The sequence below is a fragment of the Culicoides brevitarsis genome, chromosome 2 (assembly GCF_036172545.1).
Source record: "Culicoides brevitarsis isolate CSIRO-B50_1 chromosome 2, AGI_CSIRO_Cbre_v1, whole genome shotgun sequence".
Classification (NCBI taxonomy): Eukaryota; Metazoa; Arthropoda; class Insecta; order Diptera; family Ceratopogonidae; genus Culicoides; species Culicoides brevitarsis.
Genome location: NC_087086.1, coordinates 33901065 through 33922454, shown reverse-complemented (window position 1 = coordinate 33922454; position 21390 = coordinate 33901065). Strand labels below are relative to the sequence as shown.

At 31.6% G+C, this 21390-nt stretch overlaps 5 protein-coding genes and 1 long non-coding RNA gene across 7 annotated transcripts; 4 read left to right on the top strand and 2 right to left on the bottom strand.

Moving 5' to 3' along the window:
* Nucleotides 1-27: 27 nt before the first annotated feature.
* LOC134832083 (oocyte zinc finger protein XlCOF26-like) lies at nucleotides 28-1234 on the top strand. Its single transcript, XM_063845982.1, has 3 exons — nucleotides 28-885; nucleotides 942-1007; nucleotides 1075-1234. The coding sequence occupies exons 1-3, from the start codon at nucleotides 33-35 to the stop codon at nucleotides 1200-1202; spliced, it is 1047 nt and encodes a 348-aa protein (XP_063702052.1). The 5' UTR covers nucleotides 28-32; the 3' UTR covers nucleotides 1203-1234.
* A 7-nt stretch (nucleotides 1235-1241) lies between these two features.
* Nucleotides 1242-2148, bottom strand: LOC134832085 (charged multivesicular body protein 1b). The gene is made up of 3 exons (XM_063845984.1): nucleotides 2127-2148; nucleotides 1777-2021; nucleotides 1242-1720 (listed from the first exon to the last, which is right to left on the bottom strand). Exons 1-3 carry the CDS (start codon nucleotides 2146-2148, stop codon nucleotides 1376-1378), a joined length of 612 nt encoding a protein of 203 aa, XP_063702054.1. The 3' UTR covers nucleotides 1242-1375.
* Nucleotides 2149-2550: 402 nt separating this feature from the next.
* Nucleotides 2551-4452, top strand: LOC134832084 (E3 ubiquitin-protein ligase NRDP1). The gene is made up of 4 exons (XM_063845983.1): nucleotides 2551-2806; nucleotides 2864-3104; nucleotides 3161-3943; nucleotides 4005-4452. Exons 2-4 carry the CDS (start codon nucleotides 3044-3046, stop codon nucleotides 4106-4108), a joined length of 948 nt encoding a protein of 315 aa, XP_063702053.1. The 5' UTR covers nucleotides 2551-2806; nucleotides 2864-3043; the 3' UTR covers nucleotides 4109-4452.
* A 984-nt stretch (nucleotides 4453-5436) lies between these two features.
* Nucleotides 5437-6540, bottom strand: LOC134832086 (uncharacterized). Its single transcript, XR_010162038.1, has 2 exons — nucleotides 5665-6540; nucleotides 5437-5597 (listed from the first exon to the last, which is right to left on the bottom strand). It is a non-coding gene; the product is annotated as an uncharacterized LOC134832086 (long non-coding RNA).
* A 107-nt stretch (nucleotides 6541-6647) lies between these two features.
* On the top strand, nucleotides 6648-7874 carry LOC134828997 (uncharacterized protein KIAA1143 homolog). Its single transcript, XM_063841989.1, has 3 exons — nucleotides 6648-6891; nucleotides 6953-7111; nucleotides 7870-7874. Exons 1-3 carry the CDS (start codon nucleotides 6648-6650, stop codon nucleotides 7872-7874), a joined length of 408 nt encoding a protein of 135 aa, XP_063698059.1.
* Nucleotides 6980-21245, top strand: LOC134832082 (MOG interacting and ectopic P-granules protein 1). 2 transcript variants are annotated; one of them, XM_063845980.1, is made up of 6 exons: nucleotides 6980-7111; nucleotides 15077-17200; nucleotides 18314-18813; nucleotides 18882-19061; nucleotides 19123-19483; nucleotides 20493-21245. In XM_063845980.1, the coding sequence occupies exons 2-5, from the start codon at nucleotides 15124-15126 to the stop codon at nucleotides 19441-19443; spliced, it is 3078 nt and encodes a 1025-aa protein (XP_063702050.1). In that variant the 5' UTR covers nucleotides 6980-7111; nucleotides 15077-15123; the 3' UTR covers nucleotides 19444-19483; nucleotides 20493-21245. The 2 variants fall into 2 exon arrangements, with proteins under 2 accessions (XP_063702050.1, XP_063702051.1); XM_063845981.1 differs by lacking the exon at nucleotides 6980-7111 and adding an exon at nucleotides 12164-12299.
* Nucleotides 21246-21390: the final 145 nt, after the last annotated feature.

The following is a 21390-nucleotide window of genomic DNA, read 5'->3' as shown; positions in this document are numbered from 1 at the left end:
CAATTGTTTACCGTATTCGACATGAAATCGAGATGATTGCTGAAAAAATTGAAGAAAATGCGGATTTAAGTGATTTAAAGCCGGAAATTCTAACAGAAGACGACGATGAAGTGCAATTAATTAAAGTTGAGAGAGTCGAAAATGCCCAAAATCATCAAAAAAGTGCCTTGCAAAGTATTATAAACCGTTTAAAAGCCTCGCATTCCACGTCAAACATTCCATCGGAAGCGAAAAATGACCCATTAAACATCCAAAAGTACTTTCCATGCCAAAAATGTAAGAAAATTCTCGCAACTGCCCAAGATCTGGTTCAACATTTGCGCTGCCATGACAAAAAATCGCCTTCGACGAAGATTTTCCGATGCAAAATCTGTTCAACGGAATTTTCGAAGCAAGTTTCGTTCGCTTCTCACATGAATCTCCATCGAGAAACGCTCAAAAATGAAGTTTCGACGCACAAATGTCCCGAATGCGGTGAAAGTTTTCGCAACAAAGGCAGTTTATGGAACCACAAAAAGGCGAAACACATGCCAGGTGTGCGAAAATGCAATATTTGTTGCAAAACTTTCGCCACAGAAACGGCTTTCAAGGAACATTTGCAGAAACATGAGGCGGCAGGACCAATTAAATGCGAAATTTGCCAAAAATCGTTCACGTTACAGGCTTCGTTGGTCACTCACATGCGACTTCATACCGGGGAATTGCCATTTTTGTGTGCGGAATGCGGAAAATCCTTCAATACGAAGAATCGGTTGCAGGAACATCTTCGGAGGCATCAAGGAGAGAGGAGATTTGAATGCAGCGTTTGCTTAAAAAGGTTTTTTGAGAAGTCGGATTTGAGGAAACATGAGTTTACGCATAGTGATGAGCAGAAACCTTATAGTTGTAAGTAATTTTTTGCCTTTTGAGACGTAAAAATTAATTTTTTTGACATTTTTTAGGCTATTATTGCGGAAAAAGCTTCATTATGAGCAGCACGTTGCAAATTCATATAAGGACCCATACAGGTAAAAGTCAATTTTGGTCGAATTTTCATCAAAAAAATTAATTTTTGTGATTTTTTCGGGGTTTTAGGTGAAAAACCGTACGCTTGTGAGTTCAAGGAGTTGTGTGAAAAGCGATTTGCGACACGATCTCAGATGAAAAGACATTTAAAGGTCCATACGGGACAATTTCCGAACGTTTTGAGGCACGGAAGATGACAAAATTTCCAAATGATGTTCGAAAAATGTCTCAAAATAAATCAAATTTTGACTTTTTTGAACATTTATTAGTAAATAATGCCTCGTGCTATCGTGAAAGCATCTAAAGATTCCATAAAGGAGGATTGAGGGAGTAATTTAGCCTTGCAAAAATCCAAAAATCAACATTTTTCTTATTCCGCTTGTCGAAGTCGTGCCAATCGTTGCGATAATTCGTCCTGTTCCTGCGAAACTTGTGTCGATGCGCCCAAAGTTGATGCCTGAGGACCTGCTGGCATCTCCATATTCAATTCCAAACCTGCTTCGTCGGCAACGCGTTGCATTAATTGCTCGACATCGCCTTGCGGCACGGAAGTTGTCGTCGTTTGTGACATCGTATTCTCCATATACGAACTTTGCACATCCAAATCTTCGAATTGTGTCTCGAATTTGTCCATCAGCGTCGAGATTTTTTCCAAATTCATGCCTTTCATCGCCGCATCCATGGCTTTTACGACGCCAGCCATCGATGTGGTGACCTAAAATGCGAAAAAAATTGTTTTTTTATGAGAATTTTATTTCAAGGTCACTTTACCTTTCGCGTTGTGAGGGCAGTTTGAACACGAGATGCAACTGCATCGACTCGCGCACTCATTCGCAAGTAATTCAAGGCTTGATTCTTCTGACGGATTGCATTTTCAGCGTGAATTCGGGCTACCTCGGCATTTCCCTTCTGGATTGCCTTTTTGGTTTTGGCGATTTCAGCTTTTTCCTCTTTTTCGCACTTTTTTGAGCTACGTTCAAGATCTTTCACAGCGAATTTCAGGTTGAAAAGATGTTCTAAAAAAACAGAAAATTAAAAAAATAATTAAATTTAATTAGAAAAGTTTCTTGGAATGAGTCATCCGATTGTCTGGGAGACGGAATTCCATCATAAAAACTCACTTTCCATCGCAGATGCCGACATTTTGTTCGATTTTTATGTTTTTTTGGTGAGATTTTGTTCAGCTTTTACGATTTTTATTCGATTTCAAAAGACTTTTGGTACTCTGATGGAATTTAATTGCGAAATTTCTGATAAAAATTTGTAGTCTGGTAAACAAAATGTTAATATTAGGTCATTACAATGTCAAAAAGTTACTCCATTCCTTCAAAATTTTAGTTTTTCTTAATTTTTCAACGATTTATGAGTAAAAACTAAAATAAATTTAAATTAAAATTGATAAAATTAATGAAAATTTTAAAAATTTCATGAAAAAAGTAAAAAATTCACCCGAATTTTGTAGAAAAATATTCATCGGGCATGTCAAGTAACAAAATTTAAAGTTGTACCATCCTTTGTGTCAATTGTGACACTTGAACACACACAAAAAACACAAAGGGCCAAAATCGGGTCTCCTTCTACTGCAAGTTTTTCTACATTTTTATGCATTTTATCATCAAAAGTTGCATTTTTGGACCAAAAATACATTCTACAGACACTTTTTCGAACAAACAATGGCCATAAATTGATGAAAAACGGAAAAAAGTATTAATTCAAGCCATTTTTGACACACATTTCAGTATGCAGTATTAGAAATCAATCTCCTTATTGCACTTCGATCCAACGGGAACAACGAAAAAAGGTAATTTTTGCTTGATTTTCGGTAATTTTTGATTTTGCGACTTGTTTTTCGTTGCAGAGGAAGCAAAATTTAAAGAGACAAAGACGACAATTAGCGGATTGTGGATTGTGTGAACCTGTTTTGCCCATAAAAGGAAGTGAACTGGTTTTATCGCGAACGATAGACGTGCGACAAGTTGATTTTTTGTCACTTTTTCGCGAATTTGGTGTGTGAAGGAGGCAGGACAACGACAAAAAAATGGGCTACGATCTGGAGCGGTTTCAGGGCGAAGTTGATATTGAGCTAATTTGTACGATATGTGAGTTTTTGAAGATTTTTATGAAGTTTTTGTGATTTTAAAGGCAATTTTTTCAGGTTCCGGCGTTCTTCAGGACCCAATGCAGGCAACGCCGTGCGAACATGCCTTTTGTCGCGTTTGTCTCGACGCCTGGATGCAACGACAGCCCACATGTCCCGTCGATCGCAACCCCATTTCCAGTGTCAATCTCCGTACGGTGCCACGAATCCTCCGCAACTTGCTTGCACGTCTCAATATCAAGTGTGATAACGAGCCCTACGGTTGCTCGGCGATCCTGAAGCTCGAATTGCTGGCGACGCACGTGCAAGAATGCGAATTTAACCCTAAAAAGCCGCTTCCGTGCGAAAAGGGATGCGGCTTAGTCATTCCAAAGGACGAATTAAAGGATCACAATTGTGTCAAGGAGCTCCGGTTGCTCGTCGAGACGCAACAACAGAAACTTTTCGACCTGAAATCCGAAGTTACGGACCAAAGTCGCACAATAAGCGATCTCATCAGGGAATTGACGCTCTTTAAAGACTTTATGCGGGCGATGCGCTTGCAAAATCCAACGATGCGAGCGATTGCCGACCAAATGGAACGCGATGAAGTCGTGAGATGGTGCAATTCGTTGGCACGGGCACGCGTTACAAGATGGGGCGGTATGATATCGACGCCAGATGATGCGTTGCAACTCATGATAAAACGCGCGCTGAGCGAATGCGGATGCCCGCCACACATTTTGGATGATCTCATGGAAAATTGTCACGAACGACGATGGCCACGAGGGTTGAGTTCCTTAGAAACGCGACAAAATAACAGGAGAATTTACGATAATTACGTTTGTCGAAGGATTCCAGGTAAAAAAAAAATATTTCTTCATTGAAAACCTGAAAAATTAAAAAAAATTTTTTTTTGAAGGAAAACAAGCCGTTTTGGTATTACATTGTGACAACACCCACATGAGCGACGACGTGATGGTTGAACCGGGTCTCGTAATGATTTTCGCCCATGGCATTGAATAAGGCAAAAAACGACTAAAAATTAGTCCGAAACATGTGATAAATGTTGGCAAAAAAAAAGAAATCAATCGCCCGGATCTCTCTCTTCTAGCGTGTAGAAAAAAAAAATTCCGAGGGCCAAAACTCGCTTTAATATTTTTTTTTTATTTAATTATGCCATGAAACGCTTTTTTATATTTAAAATAATTTAAAAAAAAATTTAAAGCACAAAAAATTATTTTTACAAAAATTTACTTTGCTTACACTTTAAAAGAAAAAATTAATTAAAATCAAAATTATTGTTAATTTCGTATTTTTTATCATTTTTTATACAAAAAACTAAAAAAATAAAATAAAATAAAATAAGAGGCCAATACAATAAAATTAAAAATGTTTTTTCATTTTCTCTTATTAAAGTTTTTTTTTCTGAAGAATTTATTTTTTTTTATATTTTTTTTTAAATTAAAATTAATTAATTTTTTTATTAATTTTTAAATTAAATTAATTTTTTTTAAATTTTATTTCTTTTAATTTTTTTATTTTTTATGTCAAATTTTCTAAAATATCATGTTTTTTTTTAATTTAAATTTTTTATTGAAATCAACTTAAGAATAATTTTTTCTAATAAGGCCGTTCCAAATTTTTTTAATTCCCAAAAATTTTAAAAATTTTTAATTTAAAAATTTAAAATTTTAAGTTAAAAATTTTAGTATTTTAATTTTTTCATTTAGGCAAATGATCTGAAATTTTTTTCAAAAAATTAAATTTTTAATTAAAGTCCGTTCAAAAGTAATTTTTTCTAATTTTTAATAAAAAAAATGTTTCAATTTTAAAACTAAAAAAAATTTTTTTATTTTCTAAAAGAAAAAACTGAAAAATGCCAAATTTTATGAAATTTTAAGAAAAATTTTTAATTAAAATTTGATTGGAAATGGGGCAGGGGACAAAAACATAAAAAAAAAATTGGAGCGGCCTAATTTATTAAAAAACTTCAATTTTCTCAAAATAAATAATTTCTTCAAAATTTTTTTTTGAATTTCTTTAAAATATTTACTTTACTTTGACCATGCCAAAATTTTTATAAAAAATGAAAATTTTAAAAATACTTGACTTTTGAAATTGTTTTTTTCGATAAAATTTGCATTTTTTTTTCAAAATTTTAAGAAAAATTTAAACTTTTCAATCAAAAATTAAAATTTTTTGAAAATATTTGACTTTTAAAATTATTTTCACGATAAAATTAATATTTTTTATTAGAAATTTGACCAAAAATTTAACACTTTCTTACCTTTTCGACATTCAAAATTAGATAACCTTCCTAAAAATTTCTCAAAAAACTAAAAAAAATTAAATTAAAACATTTTTAATAATTTTAACGTCCTAATTAATCATAAAATTATCTCTTTATTTCTCAAGCGGGGCATAATTTAGCAATTTTTCGATCAAATCAACGTGTCCAAGGAGCATTCGTCTGCAGCAATATCGTTTCAAGCCCAAAGCATCAAGGGCGTCACTAAAAAAAAGTTCAAAAAAATCTTAAAAAATATTTTTTTATTGGAAAAAAATTAAAGAAAGCTCACCCTTCTGTATATTCAGCTTGCAAAAGACCCAAATAAGCCTCCCATTTGTTGCCAATTACTTTTCCGCAAGTAAAACATCTCACGGGGATAATCATTTTCTGTGTTTTGTTTTGTTACGGCGGCGTGCGAAATTGTTTTTCTCGGATTTCTCCTCGGTTTTGATGATTTTTTGGTTTTTTCAGGTGGTTTGATGGCAATTTTTACGATAAAAAGTGATTTTTGCTGTTAAAAAGTCGATTTTTAATCGAAATTTGCGGGTTTTTCGGGATTTTCAAGGATTCGAGCCGAATGTTGTGTTGTTAGAAATGTCAAAAGTGACGTTTGGCAGTCGGCTTCGCTGTCACACGAGCGGGCATCTTTTCCAGCGCACATTTCACAGGTTCCATAAGTTTTGTGGGTATCATTAAGTTTCTGAAATTCTTGCATTTTTCCAGGATAAAAGCCGCGCAAAGTGTGCGAAAGCCCATTAAAAGCCCGCTGCGAGGTGAGTAGCGACGAAATGCGATAAAATGCCAAAACGAAACCGGCAATTTTGCGTCAAAACGGCGGAAAAGCTGTAGTCCTTCATTACCTCATTTCGCTCGTCGTCTCTTTTTTTCTCGCCCGTACCCGTACCCGTACCGCGTACACACACGACGACGTCGGTCTGAATTGAAGGAGCCTCGCCATTGACAGTTACGAGGCGCTTTTTTGGGGCATCATTGCGTTGCGAAAGTGTCGCGAGTGACGAGACGTAAACAAAAACAGTGCGCGACGACAAAAACTCGCGTTTTTCGGCATCGACGGAAAATTTCGGCGATTTTAAAGAATTTTTTTGGTCTCACATCCGTTCCCGAAAAGAACTTGTGACGACATCCCGTGTACGTCGTGCACGTATACGACACACAAAAATAAAAATACGTCATGAATTTTTCCCAAAATTAATTTTTTTTTTAATTCGGCAGTGATAAATCCACAAACCACTTCATGCATTGGACCGAGGAATGTCTAAGAGGAATGTTGCATTTATAAAGCCCGACGAACCGAGTTTCTTGCAAAAATTAAAACAACAGGCCGGCTACAAGGAAGGCCCCGATATCAATACAAAGCGACAAAAGGTGCAGGATTACGACGACAGCGACGAGGATTTCAGCGACAAAGAGGAGGAAAGTCCGCAAGTTGTTGTGCTGAAAGAGGGAGATCTCACCGCGGAACAAGCAGACGTTGAAAAGAAACGCATCGAACTTGGTAAGTCATGAAAAAATTTTGACTTTGGAATTTTTAATGAAAAAAAATTTTTTTTTTATAGAGGAAAGTCAGAAAAAAGCAGATTTAACGGAACGGGTGATTTTTAAAGCAAAATCGAAAGGAGGTGAAATCAAAGAAAAATCGAAGAAAGAGAAAAAGGCAGAAAAAGCCGCCAAAAGTAAATTGTCATTTAACGACGAGGACGAAGAGGAAGAAGAAGGTAGGCAGAAATTTAATTTAATTTTTTAAATTTGAAGTTTTTGTGCCTTGAACGTAAGGAAAAGTTAATTTGTTGACGTTGTGCGATGATTTGTGGGAGTTTTATGTAAAAATTTTTGTTTTAAAAAAAGTTTTAAGTGAAATTGGGACGAGAGTGCTTAATTTTTTGAATGGAATATGTCCTCGAGCAATATATTTTTAAATTTTTTGGAGTTTTGTGGATCAGTTTTTAGACTTTTTGGAAGATTTTTAATGAAAAATAACTTTTTTCTGAAGTTTTTAGTGTCTTAGGAGTAAAGTTAGGGTAATTAAATTTAAATTTTTGATGACAATTTTTAAAATTTTTTCTTTAAATAAGATATTTTGGGATTTTTAATGCTATCAAAGGTAAATTTTTACCTAAATTTGAGTTTTAGAATTAAATTAAATTTTTAGAAAATAAATTTGTTCATTGAATCTTCACCAAAATCATTTTTTCTGCGAAATTTTCAATATTAAAGATCAAAAATAATTGTTTTTAATATTAAAACTCGATATTTGTGCCTGAAATTACCTTTTAGTAAGGCATCAATTGTCATAGAGGCGAAATTTCATCATTTCTTTTTAAAAAAAAATATTTTTTTAAGAAATTAATTCCAAATTAGGAGTTTAAACAAAAAATTTTTATCCATTTAAAATTTTTTTAGCTTAATTTTTATATTTTGAAGCCTTAGTTTGTCATTTTAACATCTAATTCAATTGAATTTGGATCATTTTCAGTCTAAATTTGCAATTTCTCTAGGCATTGAGTGTTCTAAAAAATTTTTTTACTTAGAAATTTCGATTTTTAAACCTCAAGCAGTAATTTTTTAAAATTTTTGAATTCAAAATGAACAATTTTTCAATTTTTTATGATCAATAATCCAATTTTGGTCTATTTTACTAAATTTTTGAATCCAAATCAAGTGATTCTTGAATGAAAAGTGCTAATTTTTTAATAATTTGCATAAAAAACTTTCTCTTCGGATCCAATTGAGGCAATTTTCGTACTCTATACGATCAGAAGTTGCTTATTGTTTGTAAGTTAAGTCATTAGAAGAGAAAATTTATTCAGTTCTGACCAATATTTAATATTTTTTATTACCTAAAGTGATCTTTTGTGGTCAATTTTAAACTTTAAGGTCTTCTAAAGTAAATTTTTAAAGAAAATCTCGCCTTTGTGATAGTCTTTAATTGAATTTAGTTCAAAATTTTAATGAAATTTGATCAAAAATCGATAAAATTTTAAATTTTTGTACCAAAAAAGATCCTGAGACCTCATTAACTGCATAAAAATTACCTTCGATCACTCAAATCATGAAAATTTTCCCAAACTTCGCATTAAAATTTAATATTTTTTTCCACTAATCACCCACATACATGCAAAAAATGGGCACAACTGCATCACAATTACGTCATCGACACTTTCTCACACCACACATACTCAAAAATTTCCCTCGAAGAACAAAGAATCGCCTCATTAAGCAAAAGCACATTATGTACATCGAAGCATTTTGATTTGACATGCACCCACTTTCTGCATCAGTCAGCGATTCCTCTCTCTCCGCCAAGTCTTGTTCCCGTTTTTCGCAGTTGCAGCGCCGCTGCCGAGTACATAAGTGACGTTGGTGTCGTTTTATGTGCACATAAGCGCTCTTTATGTACTATCGGATTACAATTCGTTATATAACCAACGGGGCTTTTGTTCGTTTGTGTGTGTGGCGCGCGGTGGTTTTTATTTATTTATGTGTCACAGAGTGCGAATTAAATTGGCAAAGTACATTATGTACACCGATTATTATCTATTTACTTGGTTTTTGGTCGTCGCAAATTCATGGCGAGCCTTGATGAAATCGATTTTTCGCTTTAAAATGAAATTTTGCAACGATCCTTAACCTAAAATTTCGATTTTTTGATGAATTTGACCGAAATTCTTGCGGAAAAAGGTCAATCGTGAAAATTTCACAGCGATCACGATCGTTTTTTCGCTCACTTTCGTCCTACTTTTACTTTGCACAAGTGAGTGATGCGAAAAATTTCATCTCCGTTACTTGCAAATTTTTCATCGAGATCATTTCGAAGTCAGATCAAGACCAAAAAAGACCCAAGACGAGATGATCAGTCATCCTGAAGTTCCAAAAGATGCGGAAAAAAATTTAAATTCGAATGTCATAAAAATAGCCTAGACTCGGGCCAAACCATTATTGTAAAAAATTTTCAAACACAACGAAAAAGGGGACGTCGTCAAAATCAAACAAGCAATCACAGAGGTACACACAAACACACACACACACCACGAACGCTGCTGCTGCCTGCTTGCCGAGTTCTGACGACGACGATGAAGTGACTGTGTGCCTGTCATTCGTTACGTTACCTCTTCAGTTTTCTTCTGTTTTTTTTTGTTTCTTGAGATTTTTTGCGTTTTTTGGAATTCCTGAAATTAGAAAAAAAAATAATTAAAATTTTAATTGATTTAAATTATTTTATTGATTAAAAATAAATTAAATTATAGGAATTTTCAAAATTAATTTTCTTTAAATTTTTAATTAAATTTAATTTTTTAATTTTTTTTTTTTTTTTTAATTTAATTATTAAAAATTATTTTTTTATTAAATTTATTTTTAATTTTATTAAAATTATTTTTAAATAATTAAATTTAATTAAGTTAAATAATTTAAATAAAATTATTTTTAAATAATAAAATTTAATTTAATTAAAAAATTTAAATTAAATTATTTTTAAAATAATTTTCTTAAAATTTAATTTATTTTTTTTAAAAATTTTAATTCAATTAATTTTTTAAAAATTATTTTTAAATAATTAAATTTTTTTAATTTAAAAAATTGTTTAAATTAAATTATTTAAAATTAATTTAAAAAATTAATTAATTAATTAAAAAAAAATAATTTAATTTAAATTATTTTAATTAAATTATTTTAATAAAATTTAATTATTTTTTAATTTAATTTTAATTTAAATGAAATTAAATTTTCAAAAATAAAAAAATTAAATTTTTCAAGATTTTTCCACTAATTAAATTTAATTGTTGGGAAAATTGCACGTACGCGACTCAATTGATGACGTTGCTTGACGTAAAGTTCCCATTAAAAAACAAAGAATATAACGGATGATGATGTGGCTAGAATTTGTTTTGTCTTCTGAGAAATTTAAAGATTTTTTCATCTCTCGCAGGAATTTTGCGTCGAATTTACAAAAAATGACTCATCGTTGCAACATTTTTTTTCGCAAACATGCAAATTTTAAAGCGAAAAAGCGATATCTAGGACATTCAACCAGATTTTTGTTAGAAAAAATCGTGTTTTTTTGTACATTCACTTTGCTTCTATTTGAAGGCTACCGACGAATTTGGTCATTGAACTTTGTGTGATTGGTGCTTCGGTTCAGTAATTTTTTCTTAAAAAATTTTTGTTTATTTTTTCGCATCTTGCAAGAAAATTTGTTCCAAGAATTTTTCCCGTAGAATTTAGAGTTGTTGCTATGTTTCCCCCCAAGTATTGTCGCAGTAGGTATCGAGTGTAGAACGAAGAAGAAGTAGGCATATGGTCACGAAAGACGATGATGATGATGATGATGCTGAGGGCATGCTTTTGAATTACCGCCGAGATTGCCACTCAAACGTTTGTGCGGGAACTCAGAGCGAAATCTCTCTTCTTCTAACACACACTCAAATGCGAGGCGAACGGTAAATTTGATTTGTTTGTGTTGGTGAGAGCGAGAACTGTCAATGTCGAGGAAATTTGTGAGAGTTTGTTTGTTGTCAAGGTTAGGGTGAACAAGAATTTTTAGAATTTTCGTGAAACAATTTTTTAAAATTTTTTTCATCAAATTTAAAAAAAATTAATTTTTTTCATTTAGAAATTAATTTTCAAGAAATTTAAAATCAAAATTACAAAAATCTAATTTACGGCGCGGAAGTTTGAATAAAATGTTTAATTTGAAAAATATTAAAAAAGTTTCGAATTTTTCGACGAAAAATGCAAATTTTATAAAAATTGGAAAATACGACGTCGTATAAATTTTATAGTTAAGATTTTTTGTTTTAATTTTTAAAAAATATTTTTAAAAATTTCCATATAAATTTGAGTTAATTTTTAACAATTTTTCTTGAAAAGGGGGGGGGGAGTATTTTTCTAAAAAGTACGTCGTAAATTAGGGGGGGTCTTTAAATTCCGACGGTTTCCGATTATAGGGGGGGTGGGGGTCAAAAAATGTCCCTTTTTATCCGACGCCGTAAATGGATGGCGCCTAAGTTGAAAACTGAATTTCACAAGTTTTAAAAAAAAATTATTTTAATTTTGGAAAATATTCGAATTTAGTCAAAATGTAACAAAAATAACCTTAAAGCTAATATTTAAAGCAAAAAAAAAAAATCAATTTTGGGTCAAACATGAAATTTTTATGAAAATTCAATTCTTTCCTTTAGCAAAAATTTAAATCTAAAGTTTTCTAAAAAAAAGAGATTAAAATATTAAAAGTAACGAACAATGTTTCATTTGAAATTTTATGAAAAATTGTGACATGTGTCAAGTGTCAAAAATTTTTAAAGATTTGAATATTGATTTCTGAGGAATTTTCTAAAGTTTTTTTTTATTTTTTGTTGTTTTAATTACAAATATCAAAGTTAAGTTACGCTGATGGAAAATTGATGTTTGACAAAAAAATTGACAGCTGTCAAATATCAATAATTTTTTATAATTTTTTTATAATTTCTGTAAAAATATTTTTTCAAAAAGTCTAAAAAATCATTATAATTAAATTTTTTTAATAAATTCAGAAATTTTTTAAAATTAAAAATAAAATAAGTAAAAACCTCAAAAAATTAGAAAATTTCATGTTCACCCTACTCTGAACTGTCAAACGCATTTCTCTCTCCCTCTCTTCCGTGTATCGCAAGCATTTTGTGAAAATCGTGGCAGATGTTAAACACACGAGTGAATGAAGTGTTTAGTGTGTGTGGAGTGCTATATCGATGCAGAAGCAAATAGTAATCAACAACAAATAAAAAAAAAGTTTAAAGAGCATTCGGGATCGCACAAAAAATGCTTCGAACGCGCAAAATGTGAATCGCAAAATCGCGCGTTTCTCTCGGTGAAAAGCAAAATCCTTCGACGTGAACCTGCAAAAAATTGCAAAAAAAAAACAGTTTCAGGGTAAATAAATAAATAAAAGTTTGGCATGCATGTTTCCCTCTGTGTGTGCATGTACCTTCCGTGCCCGTACATCTCGTCTCGTATGACGTCGTGCAGCAGTGTGAGAGCAAAAAAAAAAAAGTTTTTTATTGAAGCACAGTGCCCGAATGTTGTTGTTCCTATTCTACACTCTTTGGTAGAAATAAAGAGGTTTCGCTTGCTTCGCTGTGGGGCAACGCCATGCCTATCACTGAAAATTCCAATATGGCTGACGAATTATTGCGGACAAAATTTTTTAATGTTTTTCCAACTAATTGCATGAAATTTGGGGATTTTCACGGCAAATTCGGCGACACACCGCAAAATCGTCGTCTCTCTCGCTACAGCAACACATTCACATGTGTGCTGCTCGTTTGTTTGTGTTCGAGCCGGCACATTAATTGCCATTCAGTTTCGAATGTTTTTATTTATTTTAATTTTTTTTTCATTGAAAATTTAATTTTTTTTTTGAATTTTTATTAAAAAAAATAATTTAAAAAAAAAATTCCTTTAAAAAAAATGATAAAAAAATCTCATTCACACAAAACTCATGAAAGTAACACACTCGCATACGTGAGTCGACGAAATGAATGAAAAAGCAAACGAAATGTAAATTAATATTTGTCTCGCATGTGTGTGAGGGAACAACACAACACCGACGACAAAAAGCGTAAATCAGCTGATATTTTGCTCGTGCACAAGAAAAAACGAGTTGCGAGACGCGTCAAGTGTAAAAGTGCATCCAAAATGGGATAAATTAGCGGAAAATGGCTCAAATGTTGACGTAATGAGGACAACGTTTAACGAAAAGTGTGACGAAAAATCGATAAAATGTGAAAAGTTGACCGAAATTTATGATGGCAAAGTGATAAAAGGTTCAAATTCGGTTAAAAAAATTTTATTTTTTCAAAATTTTTCGTGAAAAAGCCAAATTTTTTAAAAATTGAAGATATGAAGGACTTTTAAGATAAAATTATGAATAAAAATCAATTGAAATGCTAAAAATTAGTGAAAAAAAAAATAAATTAACAAAAAAAAAAATGGATAAATTTAACAAGTCAATCATTTTTAACGGGATTTCTTGACATAAAATGTTTGAAATTTCACGAATTTTGAGAAAAATTTCGATTTTCGAAAGATTTTGAGGATCTTTTGTTTATTTTAGTGACTTTTGAAGAAATGGCAAGGTTTAAGAATACAAAAATCCTCATTTTTAAGCTTTTGAGCTTCAAAAATTAACAAAATTTCAAAAATAATGATCAAAAATTTTTCTACAAAAGAATTTTTTTTGTCAAAAAATGATTCTGGGGACTTACAAATTTAAATTTTTATTAATTATTTCAAGTCCTGCAACTACAAATTTATTTTGAAAAATTTTTATTTTTGTGACTTTAAGGCAAAATTTTAGTCAAAATTATTTTTTAAATTTTTTTTAAATTTTTTTAAATTTAAAAAAAAATTTTTTTTTAAATTTTATTTTTTTTTAATTTTTTTTTAATTTTTAATTTTTTTTTTAATTTTTCAAAATTTTTTAAAATTTTTAATTTTTTTTTTTAAATTTAAAAATTTTTTTTTTTTAATTTCTTAGAATTAATTTTCGTTAATTTGAGTTAAAAATTCTTAATTTAGGTATTTCATTTATTTTTTTTTATTTTTCGCGATTTTCAAACGAAAATTTTAACAATTTAAGTTTTGAAAGTAATTATAGGATCAAATTTTACATTTTTCGAGTCTCAAATGGCTATAAAATGTAAAAAGTGAACGTCAAAATTCAATAATGGAACTTTAAAATAAAAACTTAAGCAATTTTTTTTTAAAAAAGTTAAAAATTTGAACAAAAAAAGGTAAAATATTCACATTTTTAAGCCTTTTGACTCTAAAAACAGACAAATTTCTCATTAAAATCTTAAAAACAAGAAAAGTTTAACCAAAAATTTTGAAGAAAAATTAAACAAAATATTAATCTGAGGACTTTTGAGCTACAAATTTGTCATTTTTAGTCATTTAACATCAAAACATGTCAAAAAATCTACAATTTTCAGCACAGAACCAACTTTGCCATTAAAATAATGTAAAAATCCATAAAATTCGAGTCCAATGAAGCACATCAGTCACTCCTCTGAACTCGAAACCCACAAAAGCTCGGCATATTTCACGGATTTCTTCATCCACGCAGTTTTTTCGAGACACTGAACTGTTTTTTTTTATTCCATCCGTACTATTCAAACCACATAACAGTAATAACTAAGCTAGTTTCTATTTTTTTTTCTTCTTACTTTTCTTTTTTTTTTTTTTTTGCTTTTCTGTTCTTCTTCGTTTCTTTCGACTCGACCGACGAGCGACGTCTGTTATCGTGTAACTGTAATTTTTTCCTCTTCTGCATCGCGTCGTCGTCACTTCAATTCTATGAATAACTCTGAAAAAATTCACAGAAAAGAAAATTTTCGAAAATAGAATGAAAGTTGGCTCGAAAATCCTGATTGCACGAATTTTACGAGAAAATTATTATTTTTTGACTTTTACATGATTTTCAGTACATAATGTACCTAATTGAAAATCGTTCATGTGTCGTTGTGTGTGTCACCCATGCGAGTAAATACATAAAATATAATGCGTTGTCGATGACAGCGACCGAACAGAGGCAGAATCTCTCTGAAAATAGCATAACTCAATATAGGGGGCAGCACTTACCAGCAGCTCCTGCACTGTTTTGTTCGGAAAAAATGATTTAATTTTTGTTTTTTTTTGTGTCATTTCAGATCAATAGACGTGATTTATCGATCGCACACACACAAACACCCCCAACATGGCTGATGACAAAGTTGTTGGTGACACCGCAACGGACCCTGCTGGCGATACGGAGCTCAAAAAGCCCGAAAATCTCGACAAAAGTGACGAAATTAAGGCAAACGGCGATGTAAATGGCATCACCGAAGTGCCGGAAACCAAAATTGACGAGCCCATGGAAGTAGATGACGACGAACAACCCGAAATTAGTACGTGTGACGTGGAAAAAGACACCCCGAAAGACTCCGAGGACCTTGCTGAAGCGAAAAATGATGATCCCTTGGCAGCAACAGGCGACGATCCGGTAAAGGAGTCTTCCGCATCCGAGTCAATGGATGCCGATTCGAGTCAGGACGCAAAAACAGCGGAAAATGGCAAAGTTAAAAGTACAAATGGAAGCGAAGAAGTGATTCACAGCATCGATTCCGACTCCGAAGAGGAGGATGAGGACGAAATGGAGGCAATGGAAGTCGATGGACGTGTGCCAAATGGCGCCGGAACGCACGAAGACGACGACAAACCAGTCAGTATTGGATCCGACAGCTCCGAGAGCGAAAGCGAAGAAAGTAGTCGACAATCGTCGTCGCTAAATCGCGCAAAAACCACAAACGGAGACAGTAATGACGTCACCGAGATCCTTTCGGACAAGGAAGAGGACTGCGTTTTGGTCGAAGAATCGAAACCCACGTCTACCAATCGACGTAAAAGTAATTTGAATGTGCGTCGCTTCGGGGGTTACGATCAAAATGACGACTCGATGGAGGAGGATCCGCTAAATACGAGCAATAATGTTCTCACAGCGAGTTCGGCAAGTTCGTCGCCGGTTGCGTTCCAAAAAACGACACGAGAACCGCCTCCATTGGTGATGGTCGACACAAATTCGCTGATGAAGAACAAATTGCCGTCAGCAGTTCCGGCACAAGGCACGTATCCCTTAAGAACGAGTGGCGGCGCCAACGTCACGCCCATCGCGAAACAGTCAAACGCGAATAATCAGCTGCTGCCTGCCTTGACAGACGACATGTTTGTGTTGGAAGCTCCGTCGTTCATCGTTCCTTACATCTACGAGAAACCTCCCGCTGACCCGTTGAAGGAAGTTGTCGCGAAAATCGCGAAAGAGGTCGAAGCGGAACGCGAAGCCGAAAATCCAAGTGCCAAAGACGAAGACGAGATCGAACGGGCGAAACGACTGTTGGAGGAGGAGGCGGAACGCGAAAAGAAACGCTCGAAACGCAAGGAATCGAAGCGCAAGCAACAAGATGACGACGACTGGGACGAGCTGGATACCTCGGATGAGGATGACGAGAGCGACGGCGAAGGCGGCAAGACAAAAGTCCTCATCAAAGACGTCGAAAATGACATTTCGCTCATCAAGGAGCACATTATCACGCCGGAAAGTGTCAAAGACGCCATCATTAATGCCGGCGCGAAGAAAGATGACTTTTTCCAGAGTCCGCTGGGGAAATTCTTCATGGGCATCGGAGTGAATCTCGTACAGGAACACGTGCAAAAGGACTTGCTGCGACAACAGAAGCGAAAATGCGAACGCGAAGGCAATCATCCTTCCGCATCGACGCAAATGGCGATCAATTCGCTCATGAAAAACCTGGATGCGAGCAAGGAAAATAATGCGCCCTTCAAATTCGAGCTGAAACGATGCGAATATTGCAATTTCAAGTCGGAATCGGGTTTGGCGATGGCGCATCATTACGAGACGCCGCATCACAAGAACAACCAGCATCGTTGTAACTTTTGCGAATTTGAGTGTAAGGCAGCGCACGAGATTCTGTATCACATGGAGGCAGTGCATAACATCAAGGGACGCATTGAGAAGCCTGTGAGTTATCATCAGTGTCCGAATTGCTTGTTCGAGGACAATGGCAAGAGCAAGTTGGCGCGACATGCGTTGGCTTGTGTGAAGAAATTCAAGCCAGACTCGAATTTGGCACCGCCGCTGGATTGGGAGCCGCCAGCGAAGATACCGAAAATTAAGCCGAAACATGGGTTGGTTGGCACGGCGACGGCATATCAGATGGCAGCGCAACAGCAACAGGCGCAGTTGTTGGCGCAGCAACAGAAGGCGGCAGCTGCAGCGGGTAAGAGTTTTATTTTAATTTTAATTTTTTTGAAAATTTATTTATTTTAAAATTTTTTTTTTCTGAAAAAATTTTTAAATTTAAATATTTTTTTTTTTTTTAAAATTTTATTTAATTTAAATTAAAATTAATTTAAAATTAATTAAATTAAATTTAATTGAATTAAATTAAATTAAAAAAAAATAATTAATTATTTAAATTTTTACAATTTAATTTAAATATTTTTTTTGTATTTGATTAAAAGATCATAAAATTTTATACTTTTTTATATTAATTTTTAAAATAAAATTTCGTTCAATTTTTCTATAAAATTTTAATATTTTTTGTCATTTTATTATTTTTCTTGAATTTTGTATTTTTTTAAATTTCTTTAAAAATTCAAAATCTTATTTGTTGAATTTTAATTAATTTTTAAATTTAAATAATTTATTTTTTTTAATTATTATTTATATTATTTATTTTAATTTTAAATATTTTTTAGCACAGTTTTTGCTTACATTTTTTTTAATTTTCGGAAAATTTTAATTAATTTTTTATTTTACAAAAATAAAATTTAAAATAAAAAAATAATTTTCACATATTTTGAATAAAATTTTAAATTTAATTAATGCTGAATTAATTCAAAATATTTTTATAAATTTTTTAAAGCTATTTTTTATTAAAAAAAAAAATAAAATTAAATTTAAAAAATAATTTAAAATTTTTCAGAAATTAAAGAAGCAATTCAAAAAAAAATATATTAAAAATCAACAAATATTTTTCAAATATTTTTTTTATTTTTCCTTGAATTTTTTTTTTCATTTCATAATTAATTTAAAAATTTATTTGTTGAATTTCAATTAATTCAATTTAATTTTTAAATATTATTTATTTTAAGTTTAAATATTTTCAACTAATATTTTTGGTTTATTTTTTTTTTAATTTTTGGAAAATTTTAAATTAATGTTTTATTTTTCAAAAATTAAAATTTTTTGCAAATTTAAAAAAAAATTCACTCAATTGTTAAATTATTTTTAAAAAAAATTATTAAATTTAATTTTTTTTTTTTTTGAATAAAAAAAATAACAAAAAAAATCATGAAAACTAACTTACATTTTTTTCTCTTTTTTTTAGCTGCTCAACAGCGAAATGCCGCAATCGCTGCTGCAATGCGCGGACAAACAGGCAGAGGACGCCCGAACAGCGTAACAAACAAAACGTCTCAAGGCACGGTATTACGCGGGCAACCAAACGCCAATTCGCCGTACGCCATGACAATGAGTCGCATGAGTGGCGGCTTCCCATCGGGCAACAACATGGCAAGTTTGCAGTATATCCAACAGGCGGTGAATCGCAGCAAACACAATCAACAACAACAACCAAGTATCTCAATTACACCCGTACCACGTCAATCAAGTGCTTCGTCGTCGTCATCGGGCGCCCATGGAGCCTTCAATCCGGCATCTGTTGCGGCAACGACAAAAATTCCCGCTGGCGTTGCGCCCGGCATGAAACCCGGACAAAATCCCAATTCCACAAACAAAACGTCGTTCGTCATCTGCGAGATTTGCGACGGGTACATTAAGGATTTGGATCAACTGAGGAACCATATGCAATGGATTCACAAAGTTAAGGTGAGATTTTTGTCGATAATTCTCAAAAAAATAAAAAAAAAATTAATTTTACGATTTTTTGATTTTAGATCCATCCAAAAATGATTTACAACAGACCACCATTGAATTGTCAGAAATGTCAATATCGCTTCTTTACGGATCAGGGACTCGAACGTCACTTGCTCGGTTCTCACGGGCTCGTCACGAGCTCCATGCAGGATGCAGCTAACAAGGGCAAAGATGCAGGACGTTGTCCCGTGTGTGGAAGAGTAAGTTTTCCTAATTTTTTCGTATTTTTCACCTTTTCTAACGAAAAAAAATTTTTTTTAGGTTTACCAATGGAAGTTACTTAACCACGTGTCACGCGATCACAATATGACACTAAAACCGGCGCATCTCTCGTACAAATGCACCGTTTGCACGGCAACCTTTGGCATGTACAAGCAATTCGAGAGTCACGTGTATTCGGCACACAGCACCGTCGCCAAGAAACAAATGGACAAGAACAAGGGCAGCGGACAAGGCAGCAGCGGAGGCGGTTCGTCGAGTAGTTCGTTGTTGAAGCCGCTCAAAATTAACGATGAGATTACGATTATTCCGCAACCGTCGAAGCCGACAATTTCCAATACGCGACCCATTGAAATTGAATGATCAGGTGACACGTAGAGCCGTTAGAGATCGAACAAAAATGGTGAGTTTTGAAAAAAAAATTTTTTTTCTGAAAATAAAAAAAAATGATTATTTTTAATTTAAAATTAATTTTAAAAATTAATTTTTTTTGAATAAAAATATAAATTAAAATTAAATAAATTTAATAATTTTTTTTTTAATTTTTTCATTAAAAAATAATTAATTTTAATTAAAATTTTTATTTAAAAATTAAAATATTTTTTTTAAAGAAAATTAATTTAAATAATTAATTAATTAGTTATAAAAAATACAGGGTGTCCCATCCAAATTTGGTCCACCGTTTTTCGCGGTTTTTCGCAGTTTTTCGCAGTTTTACTCTGTTTTAAAAAAAAAAATAACCGTTTCTTCCTGTTTTAAAAAAAGTAGTTTTTCTCTGTTTTGCTCAGTTTTCCTCAATTTTTGCTGATTTATCCCTGTTTATTGCAGTTTGTTAATTTCATTCCGTTTTTCGCAGTTTTGTAATGTTTCCATAGGTTTATTAACGTTTACTGAAGTTTTAAAGAAAAATTTTTTTTCACACTTTTTCTCAGCAAAACTTTGGATTAAAGGTATAATTTTGTATAATTAAGACAAAAAATAAGCATTAAAAATAAAAATTTTCACATTTTTTAGACTTTTTGGAAGTTTTTTCTCTTTTCAGTGATGCATATTCTGTGAAAACATGCAAATGCCATAATATTTCCAAAATAAGTATATTTTTTGCGAAATTACGAAACTTCTGAGTGTTTTATGCAATTAAATTGAAAAAAATTTTTCTTTAAAACTGCATTTAATAAATTTTATAAATTAACAAATGCGATTTTATACTGTTTTTATTTAAAAACGGCAAAAACTAAAACAGCAGAAAACCGCACAAAACTGATTTTTTAATTTTAATTAATTATTTATTAATTATTAATTATTTTTAATTAATTAATTTAAATTTTTTAAAATTAATTTTTTTTATAAATGTTCTTATTTTTTTTTTTCAAACAAAATAATAAAATAATTTTTCTTAATCTTTTTTTCAGAGGACATCAAAAAATGTTAACCTACAAACAACCCCGTTTAATTTTTATTTTAATGTGTAAAAAAAATCTGTAAATTTTTGAGAAAATAATCAATCAACAACACGAATTATGAAAGCAAACAAAAAGTTCCTCAATTTTTGAAAGTGAAATTTTCTTTTATAAAAAAAACTTTGTGAAGCAGGGACGAAGACGCAAATAAAACATCTTTCTAAAAAAAAACAAACAAGAAAATATTAATAAAATTAAGTACTAATAAAGAAAAAAAAGTAAAAAAAGCAACAACCGCATGCACAGCTCTTGTAAAATAAATAGATGAATAATTTTTAGTAATACAAACATTCAAAAAAATAAATAAAATAACAAAAAAAAACGTAATTTATATTATTTAAAGATAAAAAGCAGTTTAATGATGGTTAAAATATATTATTATTATTATTACTAAAGGTATGAAAAAAATAATAAAATAGTTAGAGAAACAATAAAAAATAAATAAAAAAAACGACAAAGTAGACAAAATAGTGACTCTTTAGATTTTTAGCCAGTAAGAAGGGAGCTCGTCGAGTTTGTTTGTTCAAACAACTCAAAAAAATTTAAAAAAAATTAAAAATAACAAAAAAGTAAATAAAATCCTGTAACATATAAGTAATATGGACAACTTCTTAATTTGTAAGGAAATATTTTTATGACGATCAAACACAAGAATATTCATAAATTAATGAGAGAAACAAAAAAAAACAGTAAAATAGTGGAGAAATTAATTAAATGATAAAATAAAAAATAAAGAGTAAAAATGAAATTAAATACAAAATATTTGTTTGTTTTTAATTTTTGTAAACTTTTAACTTTTAAAGCTAAAAATTAATTTTGATATCTTGAAGTGATTAAATAATTTTTTTAT